Raw genomic sequence first — 11,864 nt, 5'->3', positions numbered from 1 at the left:
ACCAAAAGGGTTCTACCTGGAACTAAAAAAGTTCTAAATGGAACCAAAAGGGTTCTACCTGGAACTAAAAAAGGTTCTACATGGAACCAAAAGGGTTCTACCTGGAACCAAAAGGTTTCTACCTGGAACTAAAAAAGGTTCTAGATGGAACCAAAAGGGTTCTACCTGGAACTAAAAAAGGTTCTACATGGAACCAAAAGGGTTCTACCTGGAACCAAAAGGTTTCTACCTGGAACTAAAAAAGGTTCTACATGGAACCAAAAGGGTTCTACCTGGAACTAAAAAGGGTTCTTCAAAGGGTTCGAAATGGCACCTTTTTTTTTAGCCCTCCCTCGTACATCTATCCACCAGTTCCTGTTTCACCTGACATGCTTTCCTTTTCATCAGATTGGCGAGCAGGGTCAGGGTCAGGGTCATGGTCCGGGTCAGGGTCCGGGTCATGGTCAGGGTCAGGGCAGGGTAATGGTAATGGTCAGGGTAATGGTCCGGGTCAGGGTCCGGGTCATGGTCAGGGTCAGGGCAGGGTAATGGTAATGGTCAGGGTAATGGTCCGGTCAGGGTCCGGGTCATGGTCAGGGTCAGGGCAGGGTAATGGTAATGGTCAGGGTAATGGTCAGGGTCATGGTCCGGGTCAGGGGGTAATGGTCAGGGTCATGGTAATGGTTAGGGTCAGGGCAGGGTAATGGTCAGGGTCATGGTCCGGGTCAGGGCAGGGCAGGGTAATGGTCAGGGTCAGGGTCAGGGCAGGGTAATGGTCAGGGTCATGGTCAGTCAGGTTAGGGTCAGGGTAATGGTCAGGGTAATGGTCAGGGTAATGTTCAGGGTTAGGGTCAGGGTAATGGTCAGGGTAATGGTCAGGGTCAGGGTAATGGTCAGGGTAATGGTCAGGGTTAGGGTCAGGGTTAGGGTCAGGGTAATGGTCAGGGTAATGGTCAGGGTCATGGTAATGGTCAGGGTCATGGTAATGGTCAGGGTAGGCTGGCAGAGGAGAAGGACTTGCTAGCTCCATGTCAGTCACACTAACAAGTGCTACTGGCCCCAAGTGGTTAGCTGATTATGGCCTTTGTCCTAACATATTCCATCCATGCTATACACATGTTCAGGTGTGCACATTTATCAATATGTACAGTGCATTCAGAAGTATTCAAACCACTTGACTTTTTCCACATTTTGTTACATTACAGCCTTATTCTAAAATGGATTCAATTGATTTTTCCCTGATCAATCAACACACAACACCCCATAATAACAAAGCAAAAAAACATTTTCGATTTTTTGGAAAAAATAATATACAAAACTGAAACATCACATTTACATAAGTATTAAGACCCTTTACTCAGTACTTTGTTGAAGCACCTTTGGCAGCGATTACAGCCTCAAGTCTTGGGTATGACGCTACAGGCTTGGCACATCTGTATTTGGTAAGTTTCTCCCATTACTCTCTGCAGATCCTCTCTGCTCTGTCAGGTTGGATGGGGAGCGCTGCTGCACAGCTATTTTCAGGTCTCTCTAGAGATGTTGGATCGGGTTCAAGTCCGGCCTTTGGCTGGGCCACTCAAAGACATTCAGAGACTTGTCCCGAAGTCACCCCTGCATTGTTTTGGCTGTGTGCTTGGGGTCGTTGTCCTGCTGGAAGGTGAACCTTCGTCCCAGTCTGAGGTCTTCAGTTCTCTGGAGCAGGTTTTCATCAAGGATCTCTCTGTACTTTGCTCCGTTTATCTTTCCCTCGATCCTGACTAGTCTCCCAGTCACTGCCTCTGAAAAACATCCCCACAGCATGATGCTGCCACCACCATGCTTCACCGTAGGGATTGTGCAAGGTTTCCTCCAGAGAGTTCAAAGAGTTCAATCTTGGTTTCATCAGACCAGAGAATCTTGTTTCAAACCAAGCAGGCTGTACTCTAACATAAAGGCCTGATGCTGCAGACATTTTTTGGTACCCTTCCCCAGATCTGTGCCTCGACACAATCCTGTCTCAGAGCTCTGTGGACAATGTCTTCGACCTCATGGCATGGTTTTTGCTCTGACTTGCACTGTCAACTGAGGGACCTTATATAGACAGGTGTGTGCTTTTCCAAATCATGTCCAATCAATTGAATTTACCACAGGTGGACTCCAATTCAGTTATAGAAACATCTCAAGGACGATCAATGGAAACAGGATGCACCTGAGCTCAATTTCAAGTCTCATAGCAAAGGGTCTGAATACTTATGTAAATAAGGTATTTCTGTTTTTTATTTGTAATAAATGTGCAAAAATGTCTAAAAACCTGTTTTCACTTTGTCATTATGGGGTATTGTGATGTCATTATGGGGTATTGTGATGTCATTATGAGGTATTGTGATGTCATTATGGGGTATTGTGATGTCATTATGGGGTATTGTGATGTCATTATGGGGTATTGTGATGTCATTATGGGGTATTGTGATGTCATTATGAGGTATTGTGATGTCATTATGGGGTATTGTGATGTCATTATGGGGTATTGTGTGTAGATTGATGAGGTAATTTTAGAATAAGGCTGTAACAAACAAAATGTGGAAAAAGGGAAGGGGTGTGAATACTTTCCAAACGCACTATACTTGGGAGTTCCTCTTCATTTTCATTGCCTATGATGTTAAAAGCATGGGACTTACAGGCTTCAATACATATTTGCTTTTCTTCAACGTCTTTTTGACACCATTATCCTGTAACGTAAAAGGATAGCAAAAATCAAGCTTACTAAGATGAACTAACAAAGGAAACCGATCCGTACTTCTAAAGGACAAATCTGACAGTGTAGTCCATATTGAGAGAGAGAATGACACAAACATTCCACTGATGATACTCACCCCATTTTCCTCTCTCTCCCTGGCTCTGACCAGCGGAGATCTGTTCCTCTCCTTCTTGGACTTCAACTTCTTACGGGACGTCATCTGTGTTATAGAGAGAATACAAACAGACCGGTGGGTTATTAGTCACCTCGAAAAACACCTACCCAGAGACAAAAACGTTTTGTTAGCGAGACAGTAATGCTACTGTTACTACCTTGTTGAAGGCCTGGAGGTGAGTAGGAGGCCCATCCGTCTGGGAGCTGTTGGATCCACTGGTGCTGGCCTCGTGGTCGGTCAGTGAGGTATCTGTAGGCTTGTTGTCTATTGGCAAACCTGCCTCCTGTCTCATGATCTCCTGTAGCTCTCTCAAACACGCGCTGTACTGCAGAAACAACACACCAGTGAGATCTGTTTCAGTATAGCTACTGTGCTTACACTGTGGACAAGCAGATATCGGCAGGACTACAGACAGTTGTGTCCGATTCTGGTCCCACCTTTGTCCGGTCCGGGTCACAGTAGTCCAGTAGTGTGTCACAGAACTGAGCCCCCAACATCTCTAGGTCCTGAGTGCTGAAATGGGTCCCCTTCCTCTTACCTGGAATCGAAACAAAAGTGAACATCTTTGGTCTGAATCTGACTTGTAAACTCTGAGACGTGCAGAGTTCACTCTGAATCAAGTACTTTAGTAATAATACATCTATGAAATGTTTCCTTTCCATTCACACACTGTATATAGACTTATTTTTGTTTTTTTTGACTGTATGTTTTGTTTATTCCATGTGTAAACTCTGTGTTGTTGTATATGTCGAATTGCTACGCTTTATCTTGGCCAGGTCGCAGTTGCAAATGAGAACTTGTTCTCAACTAGCCTACCTGGTTAAGTAAAGGTGAAATAAATAAATAAATAAATACAAATGTAACTAACGTTTGGTAGAAAAATCTATCTCCACTGTCTCTCTCTCTCTCTTCTGCTAGAGAGACAGCAATCCTTTATTTTAATTTTTTTTAACCTTTTATTTAACTAGGCAAGTCAGTTAAGAACAAATTCTTATTTTCAATGACAGCCTAAAGGGGAACAGTGGGTTAACTGCCTTGTTCAGGGGCAGAATCTACCTTGTCAGCTCAGGGATTTGAACTTGCAACCTTTCGGCTACTAGTCCAACGCTCTAACGACTAGGCTATGCTCCCGTGTATATCCTTACCGATGTTGGAGCCACAGAACGATGTCTCCAGGGTGAAGGAGTTGAGGACCCCCAGCCTCCACAGAGACACTCTGCCTGTTCCCTCCTTACTGCGCTGTACCTTGAACTTACAGCTCCCGAACGAGAACTGAGGACACACAAGATTAGCTGAATCTTGGAAAACCCCAACAGCCAACATGAGAAAGAACTAGGCAGTTCAGATCAAGCTAAATTCTGTTTAAACTGTGTGATCTTATCTCAGCCATTTCATCTCAATTGGGGCTGTGTTCATAAAGTGTCTCAGAGTAGGCGTGCAGCTCTAGGATCAGATTAGCCTTTTAGATCAGAATGAATAAGATTACATGGACATTGAGAGACCTGATCTTAGATCTGCGCTCCTACTCAGACACTTTGTGGATATGGAACCTCGTCTTGACTAAAACAATGAGTGAGGAAGAGTAGTGAACCATGTCAGGGCAATTCTTGCTGAGCATCAGAGGGAAGACTCGTTCGTGAGGGTGTCTGTCAGTGGGCCGGGGGTTCTCACAGCCGTAGGTGAAGACGTTGTGTTTACGGCTGTGTCCATGGAGATCACAGTACAGCAGCACCTTACGCTCCTCACACAGTCTGGAGAACATATGTGGTATTATTGTTTGATCAAATTGTCTGACTGATTGGTTAACTGACTGATTGGTTAACTGATTTGATTGTTTAACTGATTTATGGGTAGATTGGTTGATTGTTTAACTGATTGATTGGCTAACTGATAGATTGGTTGATTGGTTAACTGATTGATTGGCTAACTGATGGAGTGGTTGATTGGTTAACTGATTGATTGGTTAACTCATTGATTGGTACCTCTGGACCATGGTGTGTGTGGCCCACACGGTAGGGAAGGAGTCTCTGAGGATGGACTTGTAGTTGCGGTTGAGGTCACGTCCGGTCAGCGAGCAGCGGTAGTTTCCTACTATAACCCCGTCCGGGTTCAGCATGGGCACCAGCTTGAAGACGAAGGCATCTCGGAGTAGCGCCGCATCCGGAGAGTCTCCCAGCAGGAAGTTCAGGATACCCCTCATCACCCAGGAGCTGTTGGTCGGTTGTATATTTGATGTATAGTATGGCACTCTATCAGAGTTATCCTACCATGCTTTACGGAATGAAAATAACACTTCACTTAGATTGCGTGGCAATAAAGAAATCAGGACTCTGAATTTGGTCAAAAGCAGTGCACTATACAGAGGCCTCAACCTCAACTCTGGGCCTGGAAGTTAGTTCCACTTCAATTTCATTGTTCCCCTCTAATCAGGGACTGATTTAGACCTGGGACACCAGGTGGGTGCAATTCATTATCAGGTAGAACAGAAAACCAGCGGGCTCCGGACCTCGTAGGGTCAGAGTTGAATAGCCCTGATATACAGAATAGAGTGCCATTTCAGACACGTCCAAAGCACTACCCGTTGGTCTGTACCCGTTGGTCTCTACCTGTTGGTCTCTACCCGTTGGTCTCTACCCATTGGTCTGTACCCGTTGGTCTCTACCCGTTGGTCTGTACCCGTTGGTCTCTACTCATTGGTCTCTACCCGTTGGTCTGTACCCGTTGGTCTCTACCCATTGGTCTCTACCCATTGGTATGTACCCGTTGGTCTCTACCTGTTGGTCTGTACCCGTTGGTCTCTACCCATTGGTCTCTACCCATTGGTATGTACCCGTTGGTCTCTACCCGTTGGTCTGTACCCGTTGGTCTCTACCCATTGGTCTCTACCCATTGGACTCTACCTGTTAGTCTCTACCCCTTGGTCTCTACCCGTTGGTCTCTACCCATTGGTCTGTACCTGTTGGTCTCTACCCATTGGTCTGTACCTGTTGGTCTCTACCCATTGGTCTGTACCCGTTGGTCTCTACCCATTGGTCTGTACCTGTTGGTCTCTACCCATTGGTCTGTACCTGTTGGTCTCTACCCATTGGTCTGTACCTGTTGGTCTCTACCCATTGGTCTGTACCTGTTGGTCTCTACCCATTGGTCTCTACCCATTGGTCTGTACCCGTTGGTCTCTACCCATTGGTCTCTACCCGTTGGTCTCTACCCGTTGGTCTCTACCCGTTGGTCTCTACTCATTGGTCTCTACCCGTTGGTCTGTACCCGTTGGTCTGTACCCGTTGGTCTGTACCCATTGGCCTCTGCCCATTGGGCTCTACCCGCTGGTATGTACCCGTTGGTCTGTACCCATTGGTCTGTACCCGTTGGTCTGTACCCGTTGGTCTGTACCCGTTGGTCTGTACCTGTTGGTCTCTACCTGTTGGTCTCTACCCATTGGTCTGTACCTGTTGGTCTCTACCCATTGGTCTCTACCCATTGGTATGTACCCGTTGGTCTCTACCCGTTGGTCTGTACCCGTTGGTCTGTACCCGTTGGTCTCTACCCATTGGGCTCTACCCATTGGGCTCTACCCGTTGGTCTGTACCCATTGGTCTGTACCCGTTGGTCTGTACCCGTTGGTCTGTACCTGTTGGTCTCTACCTGTTGGTCTCTACCTGTTGGTCTCTACCCATTGGTCTGTACCTGTTGGTCTCTACCCATTGGTCTCTACCCATTGGTATGTACCCGTTGGTCTCTACCCATTGGTCTGTACCTGTTGGTCTGTACCCGTTGGTCTCTACCCGTTTGTCTCTACCCATTGGTCTGTACCCGTTGGTCTCTACCCATTGGTCTCTACCCATTGGTATGTACCCGTTGGTCTCTACCCATTGGTCTGTACCCGTTGGTCTCTACCCATTGGTCTCTACCTGTTGGTCTCCCCGGGGTGTATCCGGGCGGTCAGCACCACAGCAGGCTTGTGAATCCTGTCCTCACGGTGGGATGGGTTGGTCACCGTCAGCACCGGAACCAGGTTACCCGCCAGCGACCGGCACAGAGTCCGCACCTTACAGAACCGCGAGCGGTGGGGGTCCCGCTCGATCTCGGACAGGTGGGCCCACAGGTTGGAGTAGGTGTAAGGGAAGCAGTGGGCCAGGTAACAGGTGTCCTGATCAAGGTAACAATAATAACAACTTCACTCTATTGTAAATACAATGTATTATATATTGTGTATTTGAAGAGAAGTATAATATATATTGATATATTGTAACATGTTGCTTAAATAAGCCAAAGAAAATGACAAAAAAAATCACCATTTATACCTGGTTCTAACATGCATCCTTTGTTCTGATCTTGTCCACATTCTGATTGGGCCCACATTTTTAGACAAGTGTAGACAATTAAAAGATGCATTGTGATCAGATCTTCCTGACCACCTCAGGAGGTATTCAGACAGGCATTATGTCTGGATATTTTACAAGTGTAAACAGATCCGGACACACCATTGAAATAGTTATTATCCCTCCTTCTAAAATCATTGATAGGTGGCACTAATTGACTTATGGCATCAATATGTAAAATGTAAATAAATACATCCATATTATTTTTGAAATAATACTTGTCGAATAATTTGCATACAGGGACGGACCATGAAATCTATTCACAATGCGGACACAGTGGATGGATATGACATATTTTAATACCATGTGTAGACATATTTCTGAAACTGTGGGTACAATCAGAATGTGGACAAAGGATTAAAGTCAGAGCTGGCCCTTTTCATTTAATGATGTGATTGATTGTTGGCTCCAAGCACCGTTTCATTGATTTAAACAAGACAAGAGGATAAGAGTTCAGCACTGTGGTTCTTTCCCTTTACCTGGTCATAAGGGAAGCAAAAAGTCCAGGAGAGGGAGTAGCAGGGCTGGTCGGCGTGGTGCCGCCCGTTACGTTGGTAGGAGACCTGTTGGCCCACGCGGTGCCAGCCCACCCCCTGGATCCGGGCCTCCTCCTCAGAGTAGAGCAGAGGCAGCTGCCCCTCTTCATACAGACTGGTCACCTTCAAATCAACATCTATTCATTATTATTACTTATTAAGTGTTAAGCTACTGTGTGTCATATGAACATGTTGTAAAATACTTCACGACATAAAAAGAGAAGAGAATAGACGTGAGGGAAAAGAGTCCCAGTAAAAATGGTACTAACTACCTACCTTCAGCAGGTTGGTGATGGTGAAGCGGTAACGAACCCCCGCCCTCGTGTTCCTCACCCGGAAGTAGAACCACTGAGTGTGCTTCTCTGTGTACAGGTCCGTCCGCAGGGAGAGCTCATAATCAAATTCACCACTGGAATGAAATTAAATAAGATTATACAGAATGAAAATGACTGGGGACATTCATTCACTCAGAACTAGGATGTGTGACAACATACGAGGATTGAAATCGAATCACACAACACAGAAAATAAGTTGTTGGTGAGTGAACATTCATTCACTCATAACTTTGAATGACAGTGTGAGGGTTTACAATACTTATGGATGCTCTGTACTCACACCCTGGTGGCTTTCAGCAGGTTGCCACTCTCGAAGCGTCCCTCGAACAGCAGAGTGACGTCATCAGGGCCAGAGAGAGACACAGCAGCAGCGGTCAGGGAGGAGCGACGGCCCCCCACACGAGAACCCAGGAAGTAGTTATCTTTATCTGCACGGACATGGACATTTAAAACAAAGAGACACATGACGTGTCCTGGGGATGAGCATTTGTTTCTATCCATGTGCACTTGGTTTGTCTTGACCGGAGAAATGGAATCAGTGGAGTACCCCCCCATCCATCTGAAGCTCCAAACAAAACAAACAGCCTTCTATTTGTACCCAGGCAGGTGTGTGGAAGAGCTCAGTGATTGACAGAGTGGACATTTGATTTTATTTGAGTTTACTTCTCTGTGTGTCATACACAACGGTGCCTTCCTCTTCAGACTCTGGTCTCAGCCACTCGCTGGTGTTCATCTGAGCACACAGCGGCTCTGGGAAGGGAGGAGCCCACTCTGACAACAGACAAGAGACAGAGAGAAAAGAGAAGACAAAATAGGGAGTGTTGCTTTGCTTGTAAAAAATATATAAATAAAAAAGGTGCTCTTTGGATCTAAGATTGAGAGAGCTTTTCCTGAATCTCTTTTCAGTACATGAAGTACTCTTGTAATGTGATATTGACTCTGGCCTAAAGTCTAGCTTTCCTCTAAATGATTATACATCTCTTGAGACCTCCCATTTCTCTTTAATCTGTAGTATTCTCACCAATATGCTGAATTTCCCCCGGGATGACCTCCCACTCGTGGGGCCAGCGCGGCAGTGTTTGGGACACATGTCCAGACACACCGTACAGGTGTCGGGGCTCCCTGAGGCGAGGCACAGCCCTTCCCGACTGGATCTCAAATACCACCTGGGTGGTTCTGGGTAGTGGAGAAACACGTGACACATCTGTGTGGGAAGAAGTTTGGGTTTTAGCCAATATGGTGAGCAGTTTGGGAAGCAGTTACAATACCTGTAGCTTCACGACTAGTTTAACTACAAGTTCCATTGGTTTGGTGAAAGTTAGTTAGTTTGACTAATTTCCAAACCATGTAGTTAATTCAGTGATTTCATTGTTCTTTGAAACTTTATTGATACAATAGACTTAAACATTTCTTACAGCTCTACCTTTGACAGTGAAAACAAAACAACCAAGCTATGGTTGGTGCTATGTATCATCCTGTTCTTGGATTCTATCTCACCTTCACTCTTGTGGGAACACTCCTCCTCCGCAGGTGCCTTCACCTGTTCTTCACCCTCCAACTCCTCTTCATCATCAAAAGATGAGTAGCTGAAAGAACTGTGACATATTCTTCTATGAATGTTGTCCCTCATCTCATTGTCATCCCCTGTAAATCCTGTGGAATGGCAGGATCATTTATCTAATTTTGAACGTACATCAGGGTAATCTCACTCACCGCGAGACTGCAAGCTTTCATAAACATGAATCTCATGCCATGATCTCAGTGTCAAGATCATACTAACCCTCATATTGCCTGTTGTAGAGAGGATACATCGTAGATGCATGTCCTTTTAGAACGGTTTCTACATCTGTGTCTTCGTATTGTTGCCCATGGAACTGTTGGTATCATGAATATAGTTTTCTGAAATAGTCACACATAGGTTATGATTGTGAAGTCTGCTTCTAAAAAGCATAATAAACATGAGTCAGGTAAACCCAGCAGAACACCATTTTTTTGTTGTTTACAGTTGCAATATCAATTTCCATAGTGGTTTGAGGGCAGATTTCCAAAATACCTCTCCTTGGAATCCTGCAGCCAGTCAACCAGACTGTAATTGAATCTGACTGCACAGAAATTCACCCCATCACTTAAAACTTGCTGGCCTGATCTCATTTAGCAGCGTTGTACATTCAAAAAGATGAGACACACACTCCAGAAAGTCAGAGGCCAGCTAAATGAATTAGAATCTGACAGAGGTTTTCCTGTGACATCACCCATCGTGGTTTGGTTTCATTGACTGATGAACTAAGCAAAAATAAACTTCTACAACAAAAACGTGTATTAAATCCAAAACAACAACAACAAAAAACAGGTAACGTTAAAATGCATTACTATCGTGATAACTAGGTTTAATTGGTTTAGCCAACAATTATAATTTATAATTATATATTTATAATATAATGCTGACGTTTTATTCATTCAAGGTCAGGATTTGATCAACATCAGGAACACAAGCATTTCGCTACACCCGCAAAAACATCTTCTAAATATGTGTATGTGACACATTTGATTTGATCAACTCACACACATTGTCACCTGTGAAAGAACAAAACACAACACACACCAGTCAGTGGGCACGTTAACGTTAGCTAGTTAACGTCTTTGTTACTGTTTGGTTTAGGTAAAACTACAATAGCTCGTTATCAATATACTTCCTCGTTATCAATATACTTCCTATGCAATTATTGAGTGAGTGCATTCGCTACCTACCGCATAGTAGAAAAGCATCATCCGCAGCGTGTTGTTTCCGGTGAAGACAGCAGAGCGGAAAATGCACCGTACACGGTCACCGTGACAACTAACGTGGCGCGAGATCCCCCACATTCTTCTACTTGTTAGTTGAAAGATACAATATTTTCTTAGGACGAACGGCTGCACTGTATCATGTAGTATACCAATCAGTATGTTACATATAAACAACAAGTGTCTAATTGTTGTTAATGTATACAAATGTATTGATAGCCTCATTAAAAATATATCGAGCACCGGACTGGAAATCCTCCTGCATGAGCGCACTAACTTTTTCTTAACTGATATGTGAAGAAAAGCATTCTGTTAAATTCCAATATTATTTATGGTTGTTCACAATTCATTATTTCTGCTTTTTTTTTTTAAAGAAGGTGTTGGGTGTTATCTCATGTAAAACATGCCTTGTGGTGACAACAAATGACTGATTATCTGGCAGTAGTAATTTGATAGGAGGACCACAATGGAAATAAGTCCCAGACTTTGTGAGTTATCCTCAATTCATGTACATCTATGTCTTTTTCAAGTTTTATGTGTGCTTGTTTTTTTTTTAATGGTTGAATTAGTCCTGGGGAGGTTGTCCACCCAAGACGACCATTGTTGCAGAATAGCATGCCTTCACAATATATATTTCTACTGTTGGGCAGACCTAAAGCGATGATTCCCTTTCCCAAAACATACTTTCATTGAGTTATTTGCTGGAGTTGTGGTCAATTCTCAACCACACTATAAAAATGAGCCTCATGGCCAGCCAGTGAGATAGGCCTACTTGAAACTGTCAGAGATCCAAGAGGATAGTGTCAAGTGTCAATGAGGGTAAAGAGATAAGGTCAATTAGTACAGACAAAGAAGGGTAACGTTAGAATCCTCATACCATCATCATTATCTTCATTTATCTCTTACGTTCATTATCTCTTGCGGTGTGAGGCCTTCCTGTTCATCAGACACTGCTGCTCTCAC

General features: G+C 44.4%; 1 protein-coding gene across 4 annotated transcripts in view; it reads right to left on the bottom strand.

Moving 5' to 3' along the window:
* LOC112218907 (cytosolic carboxypeptidase 2-like) overlaps positions 1-10,931 on the bottom strand; it is a 15,945-nt gene extending 5,014 nt beyond the window's left edge. The window contains exons 1-16 of one of the 4 annotated variants that reach the window (XM_042301810.1): positions 10,869-10,931; positions 9,901-10,019; positions 9,618-9,773; positions 9,142-9,324; positions 8,784-8,891; positions 8,401-8,548; positions 8,062-8,194; positions 7,729-7,908; positions 6,779-7,017; positions 4,853-5,080; positions 4,462-4,621; positions 4,016-4,142; positions 3,308-3,408; positions 3,028-3,195; positions 2,832-2,915; positions 2,637-2,687 (exon numbers count right to left, since the gene is read on the bottom strand). In XM_042301810.1, coding sequence (XP_042157744.1) covers positions 2,637-2,687; positions 2,832-2,915; positions 3,028-3,195; positions 3,308-3,408; positions 4,016-4,142; positions 4,462-4,621; positions 4,853-5,080; positions 6,779-7,017; positions 7,729-7,908; positions 8,062-8,194; positions 8,401-8,548; positions 8,784-8,891; positions 9,142-9,324; positions 9,618-9,773; positions 9,901-9,931 — 2,097 coding nt within the window. In that variant the 5' untranslated portion in view covers positions 9,932-10,019; positions 10,869-10,931. Of the gene's footprint in view, positions 1-2,636; positions 2,688-2,831; positions 2,916-3,027; positions 3,196-3,307; positions 3,409-4,015; positions 4,143-4,461; positions 4,622-4,852; positions 5,081-6,778; positions 7,018-7,728; positions 7,909-8,061; positions 8,195-8,400; positions 8,549-8,783; positions 8,892-9,141; positions 9,325-9,617; positions 9,774-9,900; positions 10,742-10,868 lie in introns of those variants that run through there. The other 3 variants (XM_042301811.1, XR_006079391.1, XM_042301812.1) reach the window with 3 other exon arrangements.
* Positions 10,932-11,864: the final 933 nt, after the last annotated feature.

This window comes from Oncorhynchus tshawytscha, linkage group LG19 (genome assembly GCF_018296145.1).
Source record: "Oncorhynchus tshawytscha isolate Ot180627B linkage group LG19, Otsh_v2.0, whole genome shotgun sequence".
Lineage (NCBI taxonomy): Eukaryota > Metazoa > Chordata > Actinopteri > Salmoniformes > Salmonidae > Oncorhynchus > Oncorhynchus tshawytscha.
Note: the sequence above shows the minus strand (reverse complement) of the source record. Positions and strands in the feature narration are given on the sequence as shown.